This window comes from Carettochelys insculpta, chromosome 1 (assembly GCF_033958435.1).
Source record: "Carettochelys insculpta isolate YL-2023 chromosome 1, ASM3395843v1, whole genome shotgun sequence".
NCBI classification, from domain to species: Eukaryota; Metazoa; Chordata; order Testudines; family Carettochelyidae; genus Carettochelys; species Carettochelys insculpta.
This window is the reverse complement of record NC_134137.1, coordinates 293223728-293239033: the sequence shown is the minus strand read 5'-3', so window position 1 is coordinate 293239033 and position 15306 is coordinate 293223728. Positions and strand designations below refer to the sequence as shown.

Here is a 15306-nt window from a genome sequence, read left to right as displayed (position 1 = left end):
CTTCATATGCTTAGTGTGAGCCTTGACCTTCTATTTGGACGGGACAAGAGCCTTCAAAAAATCTCTGAGACACTTCCTCTCTGTTGCAGATAGATCAAAAGGCACAGTACACCCTCAATTTAACAGACTGAAGGCAAGAGGGGTGTCCAGTAGCACCAACAGGCTGTTAAATGTGAGGGTTTATTGCCCTCCCACCCCTGCCAGGCTCCCCCAGTCCCCTCCCCATCCTATCTCCCCCCTCAAAAAAAAAGCCCAAACCCTGCCACTCACCACAGTTGCCACCACCAGAAGAGCCATTGGACCCTGCTGCGTTAGTTAGGAGCCCGTTGGCGTGGCTGGTGCCATCTGCCGTGTGCAGTTGGAGGGGGACTGCTGCTGGAGCCCCCACACACTTCTCCCACCAGAGGTGGGGCGCATAGGTGAGTTCTGGTCTGTCCACATAGGTGCCCTGCCCTTGGTGGGAGGAGCACGTAGCAGCTCTGGCAGAGGAGATGGCAGCTTCTCCAGGCTGCAGCAGCATAAGTCTCTTAACTTATTTATTTTGGGTGGTGGGGGGGTATGATTTTATGGATCTCAATGGTCTTGGGGTCACCTCCGTTGTTCCCAAAGTCTGCTAAATTGGGGTCCGTAAAATCAAGGGTTTGCTGTACAGCCATTCCCACCCAGAGACACTCCAAGTGGGTTTCAGGGTGTATTATTATTTGTTGCCAACCGTGCAATATAACGCCTCACTCTGTAATATGCATCCATTGTACAAGGTTGATCTTCTCATCAATTGCCTTCTCCCATGGTATGCCCGTATCGGAAATCTGCAGAGCAGCGACTGGGCGTCTGTACATACCTGTGCAGAACACTGTGCTGCCACAGGGGATTCAGCTGCAGATGACGATTTTGCTGCTACCAAGCTATCACCTGTATTAGACTTGAGGCCAGGACTTTGGACAGCAGCGAATCCACAGGGACAGTGCTCAGACAAGTTGTTACTCACCTGGTGCAGTAATGATGATTCTTCAATAAGCGTGTCCCTACTGGTGCCCCACTGGGGAGGGTTGCCTGCGAATGCTGATTAGTTATGTAGCCGGTGAGGGGCAGTGCATGGACTGGCAGGACTGACAGCTCCAAAAGTTCCCCCGTCAGCACTGCAGGGATGCAGACACACCAAGAGTGGAGCACCCATAGGCATAGGTGGTGAGTTATGTGGGCCCCCGGTGCTCAGACACTGTGAATATTCAGGTCCAGGGGCTGAGCTCCAGTACTGTAAATTGCAATGCAGCCTGAGTGTGACTGATAAATTTGGAAGCTAGGAGCAGCTAGCGGGGAGAGGCTTGATGAGAGTCCTCCTCAGGCTGTAGTCCTGGGGCACCCTGCCTATACCACAAGCTCCTCATGCTTGGCACTGGCCCCCCCACAGAGCCTGCACCCAAACTCCCTCCCAGAGTCTGCTGCTCTCCCCCACCCAGTCCCCCTCCTGGAGCCTTGGGCATGAGTTTGGGGAGAGCTTTGGGCTCTGGACATTCTGGGCACTATCAAAATTTCTGCGAACCTGCCTGCCCTGCCGATAGGGACACCCATCTCTAACAGCTGTCATTACAGCACAAAGTGAGTAACTTCCTTCTGGGAGAGTCTTTTCTCCTCTCTCCCGCTCTCCAGTTTATGGCCTCCCTGCCGGAGCATGGGAAGATGATGGGGGGCGTCTATCCGTTGTTCTGGTACTAGTTGCATTTGAGCTCTGATCACACCGGGGGATAGTAGAACATCCCCCACTTGGGATTCTAAACAGCTCTACATAACTGTAGAGTCACAGATTGAGCATTTCTGTCCTAGTGAAAATGGTGCAAAAACGTCTGTTCTGTTCCTCTTTTTCCTGCAGCATCCCAGTCAGCAAGGTGTTAAATGACACCCACGCAAGACTCGCTCTCCCACCTGGACACAAAGAGGGCAAGAGCGTGTGCATAAAAGCCAGTGGGGGTAAATGTTCACCACCGATCACAGTATATTATATCTCTAAGCCTTCGTGTACTAAAATAGAGCCAGCGATCACCTGGGCCAGGTAATTCTTTTCTTGTTGGTTTTGTTTTTACAGACATAAAGTTTCGTCATGTTGTGGTAATATTAGTAAACTGGCTTCCAGGTCTTCCTCTGATATAATTGGGATAACTGTACTGGATTTCAGTGAAGCTGGATTCATTTTCAAAAGAGAAGGTTCTGATCCAATAATCCAGTTAATCACTGCTGTAATTAATTTGGGTGTATGCTAAGAAAGAGTTCAGGCAATCAACTGAAGGAATGATGATATGATCTCTGTAACTAACAGAAAAGTGGTACATTTGTGGTAAAGTAGAAAGTTATTTTATAACCTTCCTTAATAGTAAATGAAAAATAAACCTTGGTACTAAACTGAGATCTTAAATGAAAATGCCAGAGTCGCACAAAAGTATTTTGATTTTTCCATCTGTAATCTATTTTGGCCATACACTGCAAATTTTCCCTTCATCTTCTGAAGAGTAACTTCAGAATTTCTCCCTCATGTTAAAAGTATTTTAAAAAGAAAGTGAAGTGAACATAAAATTAAAATTCCCCTTCTTCAGTAATAGGTATGAAATTCCCCCACTGATTTATATTTGAGCCAAAATACCAGCTGCTTACTGTGCATTGCTCTTCACCCTCAACACCTACTAAAATACACCTGGAATTGTGCATAGTCCTAGATTGCTCCAGGAACATCAAAACAACGTAACACACCTTATGCGAGGTTGATTTGCAGCTTATGCTTTATCCTCAGGGTGAGCAAACTTTACGTCAGGTCCCACTTTTTGTTCCTGCAATTAGCAGAGTCCCTCACAACCTCTCTAATGTCATCCAAACTGATGGAAATTTTGATTATGTTCATGTGAGAAGAAAAAAAAACCTTTCAGCACGTGTAAGAAAATTAATAAAGTTTTTCATTTGGCATATTTATCTGTATCTAAATGTGAATATACATACGTAAAGAGAGTAACATCTTTCAACATGTGTAATGAGAGGGATGAGCCTGAGACCCAGCTGCTGATTGTGCTGCACCTCCCCTTATGAAATTTCATGCCCCTCCCTCCCCAGGGACCTGCTCCCCATTTTGCACACCCCTGCTTTAAGTGTTAACCTTCAAAGAGCACCATCTCGATTATTACAAGCAAATGCATTGTTGCTAGGTGACTGGAAGAATAAGTATGGTTGAGAAGTAGTAGATACCTAGACATTAGCTAAAAGGGGTAAAAAGCAAGGGTGATGTCCTGCTAGGAGTCTACTACAGGCCACCTACCCAGGTGGATGAGGCGTTTTTTAAAGAACTAACAAAATCATCCAACGCCCAGGATTTGGTGGTGATGGGGAACTTCAGCTATCCAGATATACGTTGGGAAACTAATGCAACAACACACAGACTCTCCAATAAGTTCTTAGACTGCATTGGAAACAACTTTTTATTTCAGAAGATTGAAAAACCTACCGGGGAAGCTGTCCTAGGTTTAATTTTAACAAATAGGGAGGAACTGATTGAGAATCTGAAGTGGAAGGCAGCTTGGGTGAGAGTGATCATGAAATCATAGAGTTCACAATTTTAAGGAAGGGTAGAAGGGAGAGACAATAGATTTCAGGAAGGCGGATTTTGGTAAACTCAGAGAGCTAGTAGGTAGGGTCCCATGGGAAGCAAGACTGAGGGGAAAAACAGCTGAGGAGAGTTGGCAGTCTTTCAAAGGGACATTATTAAGGGCCCAAAAGCAAGCTATCCTGCTGCGTAGAAAAGATAGAAAATATGGCAAAAGACCGCCTTGGCTTAACCAGGAGATCTTGCGTGATCTCAAAATAAAAAAGGAATCATATAAAAAATGGAAACTATGACAAATTACAAAGGATGAATATAGGCAAACAACACAGGAATGCAGGGGCAAGATTAGAAAGGCAAAGGCACAAAATGAGCTCAAACTAGCTACAGGCATAAAGGGAAACAAGAAGACTTTTTATAAATACATAAAAAGCAAGAAGAAGACCAAGGATAGGGTAGGCCCATTGCTCAGTGAGGAGGGAGAAATAGTAACAGGAAACTTGGAAATGGCAGAGATGCTCAATGACGTCTTTGTTTCTGTTTTCACTGAGGAGTCTGAAGAAGGAATGCCTAACATAGTGAATGCTAGTGGGAAAGGGGTTGGTTTAGAAGATAAAATAAAAAAAGAACAAATTAAAAATCACTTAGGAAAGTTAGATGTCTGCAAGTCACCAGGACCTGATGAAATGCGTCCTAGAATACCCAAGGAGCTGATGGAGGAGGTATCTGAGCCATTAGCTATCATCTTTGGAAAATCATGGGAGACAGGAGAGATTCCAGAAGACTAGAAAAAGGCAAATATAGTGCCCATCTATAAAAAGGGGAATAAGAACAACGCAGGAAACTACAGACCAGTCAGTTTAACTGCTGTGCCAGGAAAGATAATGGAACAAGTAATTAAGGAAATCATCTGCAAACACTTAGAAGGTGGTAAGCTGGTAGGGAACAGCCAGCATTGGTTTGCAGAGAAGAAATCGTGTCAAGCCAATCTGATGGCATTCTTTGATAGGATAATGAGCCTTGTGGATAAGGGAGAAGCAGTGGATGTGGTATACCTAGACTTTAGTAAGGCATTTGATATGGTCTTGCATGATATTCTTATCAATAAGTTAGGCAAATACAACTTAGATGGGGCTCCTATAAGGTGGGTGCAAAACTAGCTGGATAATTGTACTCAGAGAGTAGTTCTTAATGGTTCTCAATCCTGCTGGAAAGGTATAATAAGTGGGGTTCCGCAGGGGTCTGGAATGGGACCAGTTCTGTTCAATATGTTCATTAACGATTTAGATATTGGCATAGACAGTACGCTTATTAAGTTTGCAGATGATACCAAGCTAGAAGGTGCTGCAACTGCTTTGGGGGATAGGGTCAAAATTCAAAATGATCTGGACAAATTGGAAAAATGGTCTGAAGTAAACAGGATGAAGTTTAATAGAGACAAATGCAAAGTGCTTCACTTGGGAAGGAACAATCAGTTTCACGCATACAGAATGGGAAGCGACTGTCTAGGAAGCAGTGTTGCAGAAAGGGATCTAGGGGTTCTGGTGGACCACAAGTTAAATATGAGTCAACAGTGTGGTGCTATTTCAAAAAAAGCAACCATGATTCTGGGATGCATTAACAGGTGTGTTGTGAACAAGACATGAGACATCATTCTTCTGCTCTACTCTGCACTGGTTAGGCCTCAGTTGGAGTATTGTGTCCAGTTCTGGGCGCCGCATTTCAAGAAATACGTGGAGAAATTGGAAAGGGTCCAGAAAAGAGCAATAAGAACGATCAAAGGTCTAGAGAATATGAACCATGAAGAAAAGCTGAAAGAATTGGGCTTGGTTAGCTTGGAAAAAAGAAGATTAAGGGGGGACATGACGATAGTTTTCAGGTATCTAAAAGGATGTCATATGGAGGAGGGAGAAAACTTGTTCTTGGCCTTTGAGGCTAGAACAAGAAGCAATGGGCTTAAGCTGCAGCAAGGGAGGTTTAAGTTGGACATTAGGAAAAAGTTCCTAACTGTCAGGGTGGTCAAACACTGGAATAAATTGCCTAGGGAGGTTGTGCAATCTCCATCTCTGGAGATATTTAAGTACAGGTTACATAAATGTCTATCAGGGATGGTCTAGACAGTACTTGGTCCTGCCATTGGGGCAGGGGGCTAGACTTGATGACCTCTCAAGGTCCCTTCCAGTCCTAACATTCTATGATTCTATGATCATTAAGTGATTTGGGGCTTGCATTGGATTGCTCATGAGCAGCATGAAAGAGGCAGGAAACTATACTGTATATTTAAAAGTACTTTCAGTATAACTGGAAATCAGTGATACAAATTATCTACCTCTGCAATTTGTTTTTATTTTGTCTGCTCTTACAAAGACAAAATGTTATACACTGTGACTAGTCTTTTCCTTCTTGAACAAAGAGTTTGAAATGTGAACAGCAAAAACAAGATACATATTTATTTGTGGGGAAACACTAACATTAACCCCTCAATTTTTAAAATTCTTGTCATAGTGGCGGACGCAACATAACCCTCTTTGGGAGGAATTTTAATGTGACAGACAGTGTCATTATTTCAGATGACCAGAGAGCAAATGTTCCCGTAAGTCTTGAACTCATTTACAATAACAAAATACCCATTTTTAAAGGAATCAGTTTTGTTTTAACTGCATTCAGAAGTTTAAGTACATGCTTAACTTTACCCTTGTGAATAGTTCAGCTGAACTCATATCAGTAAAATTAGAAGAGAAGAGTGAGAGGCCATTTGATAGCAACCTTCAACTTCCTGAAGGGGAGTTCTAAAGTGGATGGGGAGAGGCTGTTCTCAGTAGTAATGGATGGCAGAAAAAGGAGCAATGGTCTCAACTTACAGGGGGAGAGGTCTGGATTGGATATTAGGAAACACCTATTTCACTAGAAGGGTGGTGAAGCACTGGAATGTGTTACCTAGAGAGGTGGTAGAATCTCCATCCCTAGAAGTTTTTAAGTCCTGGCTTGACAAAGTTCCGCTTGGGATGATTTAGCTAGGGTTGATCCTGCTTTGGTCAGGGGGCTGGACTTGGTGACCTCCTGAGGTCTTTTCCAGCCCGAGGATTCTATGATTCTAAGTCCCAACTTGACAAAGCCCAGACTGGGATATTTAGTTGGGATTAGTCATGCTTTGAGTTAAGTTTGGACTTAACGACCTCCTGAGGTTTCTTCCCGCTCTATGATTCTATGAAAATTATGTGTTCTCAAATATTTGTGGAATCAAGATTTAATAGTTAATTCCATGCATCGTTCTGCAAGGCATTAATGTTGTCAGGATGTCATTTTCCTGTTTGTTTGCTTCCTGAAAGGTCTTGCACTGCAGCAGCTTCTCCATCAATCACATAGATGTAGCCTTAGAAGAGTGCATGGCAGATGTTCTGACTGGGGCTTAAAAGAACAAAAATAGCCAATGCAGAAACAAGTTTGAGTATAATATAGAGAATATGATCTTAAATAGAGGTTTATGTGTTTTCCACGGGATTTCAGCAGGACTTTAAAGTACTGTTGAGGGTCTTAGTGTCTCACTGTACATTCAGTGAAGTCCTTCTGCACTGACAGTGTTGCTTTTTGTTCTAGGTCTCTGGATGTCCTGGAAGTACTTCTACATGTAGTTTCCAATCACCACGTTTAAGCCTTACAAAAGACAGTAAAATCGTTAATGTGTCACTAACAGTGGAAAATGTCCTTATACCTTGTATTAAGTTACAGTATCATCCTGACCCCGTGTTCATAGATTATCAACTGCATACTGAGATGGACCCTGATCTGGAATTAAAATTATATGTAAGATTTTAGAAATATCAAATAAAAAGTCACATGTGATAGTTTTAAGTTTTACCACATTTAATAACAACTTCATATTTCATTTTTTTCAGAAAAAAAACGACATCTTAAATATTTCTCAGAATGAGATTAAAGTTAACCTGTCTTACACAAATGGTACAGGTTTAGAAACTATAATGTTCACTGTTCAGAATATTACCAGAACTTCTGATCGTAGTACTATACTATGCAAAGCCAAAAGGAAAGATGCAAGCAAGATTGAGTTATCCTCTGTGAAAGTTCATGTGAGTAAAAATTATTTCTAGAGTGATTTAACATTGTTTGCTTTTAAAGTTTCCAAACTGGGTTGTAACATGTTAATTAGCTGATTGTAGATATACTTTAATTTTAAAGAGTGAAACAGGATTATAACAGATCTAAAATATTTCGCAGCCAAGTTATTTTGCTATAACACTACATGCATTCAGGGTTAGTGAACTTGAAAGAACAGTCCATGTGTCTCTGAGCCATATGAAAACTTCAAGAGCTGTGAGCTATCAGTGTCTCATGAGAGTTCAAAGGACTAAGTTCTGCCCCCTCAACCTCCCTGAAGTAGAAGCAGCACAGGAGAGGACGGAGTGCGTGGTTTACAGCTGTGCCATCTATGCCACCTTCAGCGTGTGGCCTGTAGAATTGTAACTGTGATGCTCCATTGGCTGAAGAAGTTCCCCATGGGGACCTGGGGAGGAGTTCATGGTCTGGGCTAGAGAAGGGTGAGCCTCTTTAAAAGCAAAGACAAGACCTAGGTTTAGTGCAAGGCATCCACCAGGAATGTTCTTTTCCTCTGCTGTTGATGTGGACCTGACATTGTCCTTCTGCCAATCAGGGTATACATCTGTAATGAAAATAGCAGTTTTTGTCCTTGAAAACTTATTTTTATTCTCTTGAAAATGCTGGCATTTTTGTTTGTGGTGATCCTGGTGAGTGCAAATTTTTGGCTGGTTTGAGACTGAAATCTGCCTTTGTTTATACCATAGTAATTTCAGTCTGGTTGGCTTGAAGTATAAGTGCTGGCAGAATTTGGCTTGTTGTCAGTAGTTTACTATTTTTCCCACAACACAATTCTTTTCTTTTGGTTTAACATCAGGTACAGCAAACAATAGCTGAACAGTTCATAAGTGTTTTTTCAAACAGCTCCTTCATTCCTTATGTAGTGTAGCTTCATTACTTCAGTTGAAGAGACTGGTTACTTTATCCACTGAACATGGTCTTCTGCAAACATGGAGTTAGAGTAGCTGTATTCCACTAATACACCTGTATATTTTCCCATTAGGTCATATTAGGAGACTTGATACAGGAAGTTGAAAAGAAATCATTGCACAAGTACATGTATGTGCTTATTTTGCTCCCTATCTTATTACTGAGTGTAATTGTTGGTGAGTACTATTACGCATTATTAGTTTTTGGTTTGCTGAAAGACATAATTATGTTATATACCTTAAAAGTGTCTGAGGTTGTCCAGGTTGATCACAGAGGGTGTCTCTACACTGGGAACTAACATTGAAGTTAACTTCAAAGTTAGGCACTACATCAAAGTAGCCAGCAGAGAGTCTACACACATTTTTCTCTTACTTGGAAGTTAACTTCAAAGTAGGGAGCCTAACTTCAAAGTCCTTACTCCACTCCTGGGAATGGAGTAGTGCCCTTCTTCAAAGTTTAACTCTGAAGTAGGGTGTGTGTAGATGCTGTACATTGAAGTTGCTTACTTTGAAGTCGTACTTTGAAGTAAGCAACTTCAAACTTATTTTTGTAGTGTAGACAAAGCCAGAAAGTCTGATATTTTTCACAGGTTCAGTTGGGAACAGTTAGGTGGATTATTTTGCTCTGGTGGTAAGGTTCATCGTGACAGAGTATGAGAAGTAGCAAAGGCTATTTCAGTATTCAGTTTTTCCAGGAAATTTATCATGTAGTCAGTCATGATCTAGGACCTATGATCCCAGTTCTCAAAGGTTTTTAGGAGCCTAATTACTGTTGAAATCAGTCGGAGTTCAGTGGCTGTGTCTCTCTGGTGCCTATGTTCCTACTTCTCAAATTTAGCGCCTTCCCAGCTGTCAAAGCAAAGCTGTCCAAGGACACATTTCTCCAGCACAGTTGCTTCTCATAAAACAATAGCTATGATCCTCCCATTTGAGACGATTCATGCATTGAATTAGTTGTAGTTAGTTTGGACAGGTGTGTGTTTTTCCAGTGTGTTAATTCTGCCATATTTTTATTTATCATGTTTTTGTAGTGAGAGGCGTGTCTCAGCCTTTTCTGCAACCCTTGCAATACCTCTCCTCTCTGACAAGTGTCAGTAAAACAGTTTGGAAATACATAGGCCAACTTAAAATATTTCTTTCTTGTAAATATTAGTCAAGTTTGCAGAATCTTATCACTGTCTTGTCAGATGCTGCTGCTTAACATGCAGATTTATGTTTCCGTTAAGAAGGCAGGAGTCTGATAATTTTGAGATCTAAGTAAAAGGAGTGTGCTCTTAAAAATGCCTTGCTTGATGGGATCCTATTGTCAGCAGACTGTATTGTAGGCAGTTGTGCCTAGTGGCTAGAACAAGAGTCAGGCCTTGTGGTCGGAGTCTGAAAGCCAGAGCCATGGGTTGAAACAAGATCTGAAACAGGAACCAGAGTGGAAGGTCTGAACACAAGAGGCTAAATGCCCGAGACATGAGTTGAGACAGAGTTGAATTCATGAGTCAGTACCAAAGGTCAGAACCAGATTGCCAGATAACAGAGAGGTCAGGAGCTGGGCCAGTTCTGAGGAAGGAGCAAAACTGGCTACAGGACACCAGTCTAGGCTTGAGCTGTGGAGACACAGAGCTGGAATGGGTGTGGCAAGAGATGAAGCAGAGAATGAGCAGGCATGCGTTGAGCAACTAGTGAGCTACTGCTGCTCCAGAGTATAAGAGCTGGCCTGCTGGCTTCCTCAGCCAGTCAGGCAGCCTTGCTGGCTTGTTAGGGTGTCAGGAGTACAGTAGGTGCAGCTGTAGGTCTTGCTCCTGACACCTGGTTCATGACTGGAGCTCCTAAGAGCTACTAAAATTTGAAATTGGTAGTATTAGTATAAACATAATAATAATAAATAATACAGAGGAATGTTACTGGAGACTTTTTTTTCTTATAATCATTTTTGTTTTATTGTTAGTATTGATATATAAAGCAGATCTGTTTGGCTTATTTCTTTATTCAACATCTAATTCAGTTTTCTTTCATTTTTTTAGTGGCAATCGTTGTAACTAGGTACAAATCCAAACAGTTAACTCGTAAACTGAGTCAACAAATTGAACTGTTAGAATATGAAATTCGGAAAAAAATACGTGGTGGTAGGTCTTCATGGCTTTCTTTGGTAATAAGTGTATCATTTCTGAAATTAAAGTGTCAGAAACTCTCATTTTAAAAATCTTTTGTTTCATGAACTTCATTGAACAGAAGTAAAATAATTTATAATGTGAATATCAGAGTTCCTTGCTAACATTGGTAAGCAGTAGTATCTATTTATACACTCCAGTGCTGTACAACATACTTCAGCAAAACTGGAGATTAAAAAATATATCCAATCATTGTTTTCAATGCCACAGAGGTTCAGCTAGAAGAATAATGCATCAAGTCTTAAGGCTATTTTAAGGCCATATTTCAGGGTCATATTGAGAGCTTTAATTGTGAAGAGAATTTAGCAAGATCAAAACTAACATTTCAGGAGTTTGTTTTTTCAGAATTTGCAGAACTACAGATGGATCAATTAGATGTGGTGGATAGTTTTGGAACAGTTCCCTTTCTCGACTACAAACATTTTGCTCTTAGAACTTTCTTCCCAGAGGTAAATATTTGCTAGTCTTTTAGGTGTAATCCAGCCACAGTAATGATGGTAGTTGTCAAACAGGGATAAAATAGCTCATGTAAATACCACCCTGTAATTTGATTTTCACAAGAGACCTTGTATACTGCTTTAGGTGCCTCAAAATAAGTTATGCAATTTGCTCAATGTAAATTGTGTAATTTATTTCGAGCTAGGGCTACAGATTTACTAGGATATAAGCTTTTGTAAGCAATAACCCAGAATGCTTTTTGCCCACAAAAGCTTATGCTCCAATAAATCTGTGTGGGTATGTCTACAGAGCTGCCTTATTTCAAAATAATCTATTCTAGAAGAGGTCTTCTGCCGTAACATTATTTCAAAAAAACGCTACCACACACAAAAATTCACTTAAAAATATCACTTAGCTATTTCAAAATACAACATCTGCATGCGTTGAACCTGTTTCACCCTATTCCTCATAGAATGAGGTTTACCAATTTCCAAATAAGTCAACTGCTATTTCAAAATTATTTCAAAATAGCAGTTGCGTTGTGTAGATGCTGGGATGGTTATTTCAAAATAATCGCTATTTTGAAATAAATTTTCTCTGTAGACCTACCCAGGAAAGGGTCGATCACCTGGAGTTCAGTTCTTCTGGAGTCCGCAGTCGACCCCCGGTACTCCTGCTCTCATGAGGAGTAAGAAAAGTCAACAGGAGAAATGCTCCCGTCAACCTCCCTCAGGGAGAACAGACTTCACAGTCAACTGTGACCACGTTAATTCTGTTTATGCAATTGTCATAGCTATAATTGCATATCTGCAGTTGACTGTAAGGGCTAGTGTAGACCAAGCCTCAGTATGTAAGGTGCTGCAGGATGACTCCTTGATTTAAGCCCATTCTCAAGTTTAAGCACGTGGTTTAATGTTGTCCTAAATAGAGATGGGGGCTAGTCTAATTTGTGGCATCATCATATTTAATAGCATGAAAACAATGGGGGAAATAATTTCCCTAGAATATCTGGAATTGGGGAGGAAAATACCAGCCTCCAATATTTTTGGAAGTTATATGGTGAGACTAACCAAAGCCCATTAGTTTTTAGTATATATGCTGACCTCAGTGCACCAGTGTGAGCAACTGGTTTTCATAAACAAGTACTTGAAAATATTTCATTGCACAGTTAGTAAAAAGGTGGTTTGAATAGTGCCTGGTACAATTTAAATCCAAAATTGAAACTGTAATATGAATAATAATAAAAGTTTCCAAAATTGGATCTTGACCTTCTTTGCACCAGAGTAAATAAGAAATAATTCCACCAGACTCAGTGGCATTGCACCAGACTGCGGCTGGGAGATCATAATAGGACTCTTGCTGCTATAAATTCTGTATTTTTTCCTTTTTATTTTGTTACCAGTGATATTAGTGTGAAAATATTATTTATAAGAGTTGATCTGTTCTTTTTCTGCTTACGTCTCATCAAAAATTTTAACCTTTTCATGAAACAAATAGGATGGAGTGTGTAATACGTCATGTGCGTTCAGAGTGGTCTGGGTGACAGCTGGCATATGCTGTGTTTATCTATGTATTTTAAAATAGAAATATAGGACTATTTTAGCTTCCCACATTTTATTAGTTAACCCCGGATCTGGACACCATGCTCTAATTTTCATTAACAACTCTGGTATTTTTACTATTACTTGTGTTTTGTTATTTATATATGCATATTAAAAACCTTATTACCTTACTCTTTATATTTAACCCCAATTTTTACTCATGCTTTCTTGCTTTGTTTTTCTGTATCTGTTCCTGAGCCGTTGTTTAACCTGAACCATGTCTGCTTTGTGTAATTCATTTTAACCCTCACCGCATTTCTATTTTGTTTACTATTTATATGTAACTCTTAACACCTGTGTGTGTTTTGTGTTGGTTTTATGGAAGAGAGCCAGGGGAAATGGAATAGGCATGGGAAAGAGGGAAAAAGTAGGAGTTAAATTTGGGACAAGGGTCAGAGGACAAGAGCAGGAGGCATGGTAAGACAGAACTCACAGGAAGAATTCTCTGTGTTAGTCGAAAAAGTGTATAACAGTAAATGCCAACAGAAGAGTCTATTAAGTGCATCTGAATTAGTTTGGAGGCCAAAGCTACAGATTTGGAGAAATACAGGCTGCACTGCCAGAACTTCATGGACTGTGAAGATCTGCTAAGCTGTGCTGCTAACGCTGCTAGGAAACTGGGGTCTTTTAACATTTGCCTTTGGAAAGGTTCTGCTGGCTGCAAACAAGGCTCTAGCACAATGCTGGTCCAGGTTCTGTGGGACCCAGTGTCCTCTAGGGTTCCTCTGTGGCTTAATAGTGACTTGCCTCAGAGGGTTGTAGAAGACTTAATTCATTATTGCTTATACTGAATTTTGAGATCCATGGATGGCAAATGCATGAGAAGTGTCAGCAGCAATAATAGTACCAACGGCAGAGAAAAGCTCTAAAACTGGCAAAGTCCAGGGATGCCTGACATCCAAAAGATTCATACCACTGTCTAGTGACATCTGGGAGTAATGCATTCTGGGGTGTCCGCACGCCTGGAAAAGCGGCAGATTTTCATGTATTGATAATAAACAGCCTTTCTGAGGCATGTTAGAGCTTGACTGGGCTGAGGGCATTTAGCAGCGTACCGGACAAGCTCTCCTGTACCACCTTAAAGGCTAACAAATGTATTTATTAGAGAATGAGCTTTCATGGGTAGGACTCACTTCTTCAGATTTTCAGATACCAGTAAATCTGGCATAGTTCAGTCCTGATTTTCTCTTTGCAGTTTTAATTTTTGTTATGTGCTGCATGTCAGAACCCTTGCAGAAATTACAATGCAAAATACCTAAACGACAGGTGCATTCATAAGCTTTTCTCAGTATTCTCTGTTGCCTTGGGTACATGCTTAGAGTTCGGTATTTCTAACAGTAAAATATCTCCTGTCTTTCATTTCAGTCAGCAGGCTTTGACTCCATTTTCATTGAAGATATGCATGCTGATGTGCCACCGGTAAGTCTATGTAACATAATTTTACTTGTATTTTTTAGTTATTCTTTTGTGTCTACATGTGATCATGGTCCTCACCAGAGAACTCGAGCACTTTCCAAAAAATTACATTTTCTCTATATTCCTTCCCACGTGGTAAAAAGTTACGTGGCTGAAGGTATATAATGCGGTTGCATAGATAGCTATATGAAAACAGGACTAGAGGAGCTACCATCAACAGTGGAGCTGCCGTATACTCCTCCCACTAGGGGTGGGGCATGTATGCCGAGAGACAGCACTCACATATGCACCCCACCCCGGTGAAAGGAGCACGTGGCAGCTCCAGCGTTGATGGCGGCTCCTCCAGCCTTGCATGGCAAGCAGCTGCAGCTGTGCACAGCAAGGCTGTTCTAGTCATGGTCTGGCAGCTCCAGCTGCATGGCAGGCTGCGGAAGTTCCAGCTCCAGGGGCCACAGTCTGACAAGTTCTCGCCTTTTGGGGGGAGCTTGGGCTGGGGCAGGGGGAAGCTAGTGGGCGGGTGGGTAGTAAACCCTTGGATTTAACAGACAACCCTCCTCCCCGTTAGTTCATTAAATCAGGCAGCTTACATTATACAGGCAGTACTACCTGTAGTTAATGTGTGTGCGTGTGCGTGTGCATGCGCGCACGCGCCGATATGGTATAGGTGAAAACCTGGCGCTATCAACGTTGGCAGACCTCCCATTGATTTCAGTGGGTCTAAGATTTCTTCTTGTGTGCTGATTATGCTCATTTCCAATTAAGGATCTGTCATACCCAACTTACAGTTTGCCTTGTTTTTGTTTAATTTCCAGAGCAGAAACCAGAGGCAAAAGGATGAAAGACACACCATGTTGCATGCTTTAATTTGTAATAAGAATTTTCTTGTTGTTCTCATTCACACCCTTGAAAAACAGAAGACTTTCTCTCTGAAAGACAGGTGTAGTATGATTATGCTTTATAGGCTTCAGACTCTAAAATTTAAAAGAAAACCAATGTGGATTATGACACACAAATATAGTTTTCACAACATACAAAGCAGATTTAAGCATTTCCAAAGTATTTTTCCT

The 15306-nt window shown here is 41.2% G+C and overlaps 1 protein-coding gene across 1 annotated transcript in view; it reads left to right on the top strand.

The window, feature by feature from the left end:
* Positions 1–15306, top strand: part of PLXNC1 (plexin C1) — a 72912-nt gene that overhangs the window by 19141 nt on the left and 38465 nt on the right. The window contains exons 4-12 of the mRNA XM_075011809.1: positions 1871–2050; positions 6086–6173; positions 7178–7384; positions 7477–7668; positions 8697–8799; positions 10638–10739; positions 11130–11233; positions 14189–14242; positions 15052–15176. Coding sequence (XP_074867910.1) covers positions 1871–2050; positions 6086–6173; positions 7178–7384; positions 7477–7668; positions 8697–8799; positions 10638–10739; positions 11130–11233; positions 14189–14242; positions 15052–15176 — 1155 coding nt within the window. The remainder of the gene's footprint in view (positions 1–1870; positions 2051–6085; positions 6174–7177; positions 7385–7476; positions 7669–8696; positions 8800–10637; positions 10740–11129; positions 11234–14188; positions 14243–15051; positions 15177–15306) is intronic.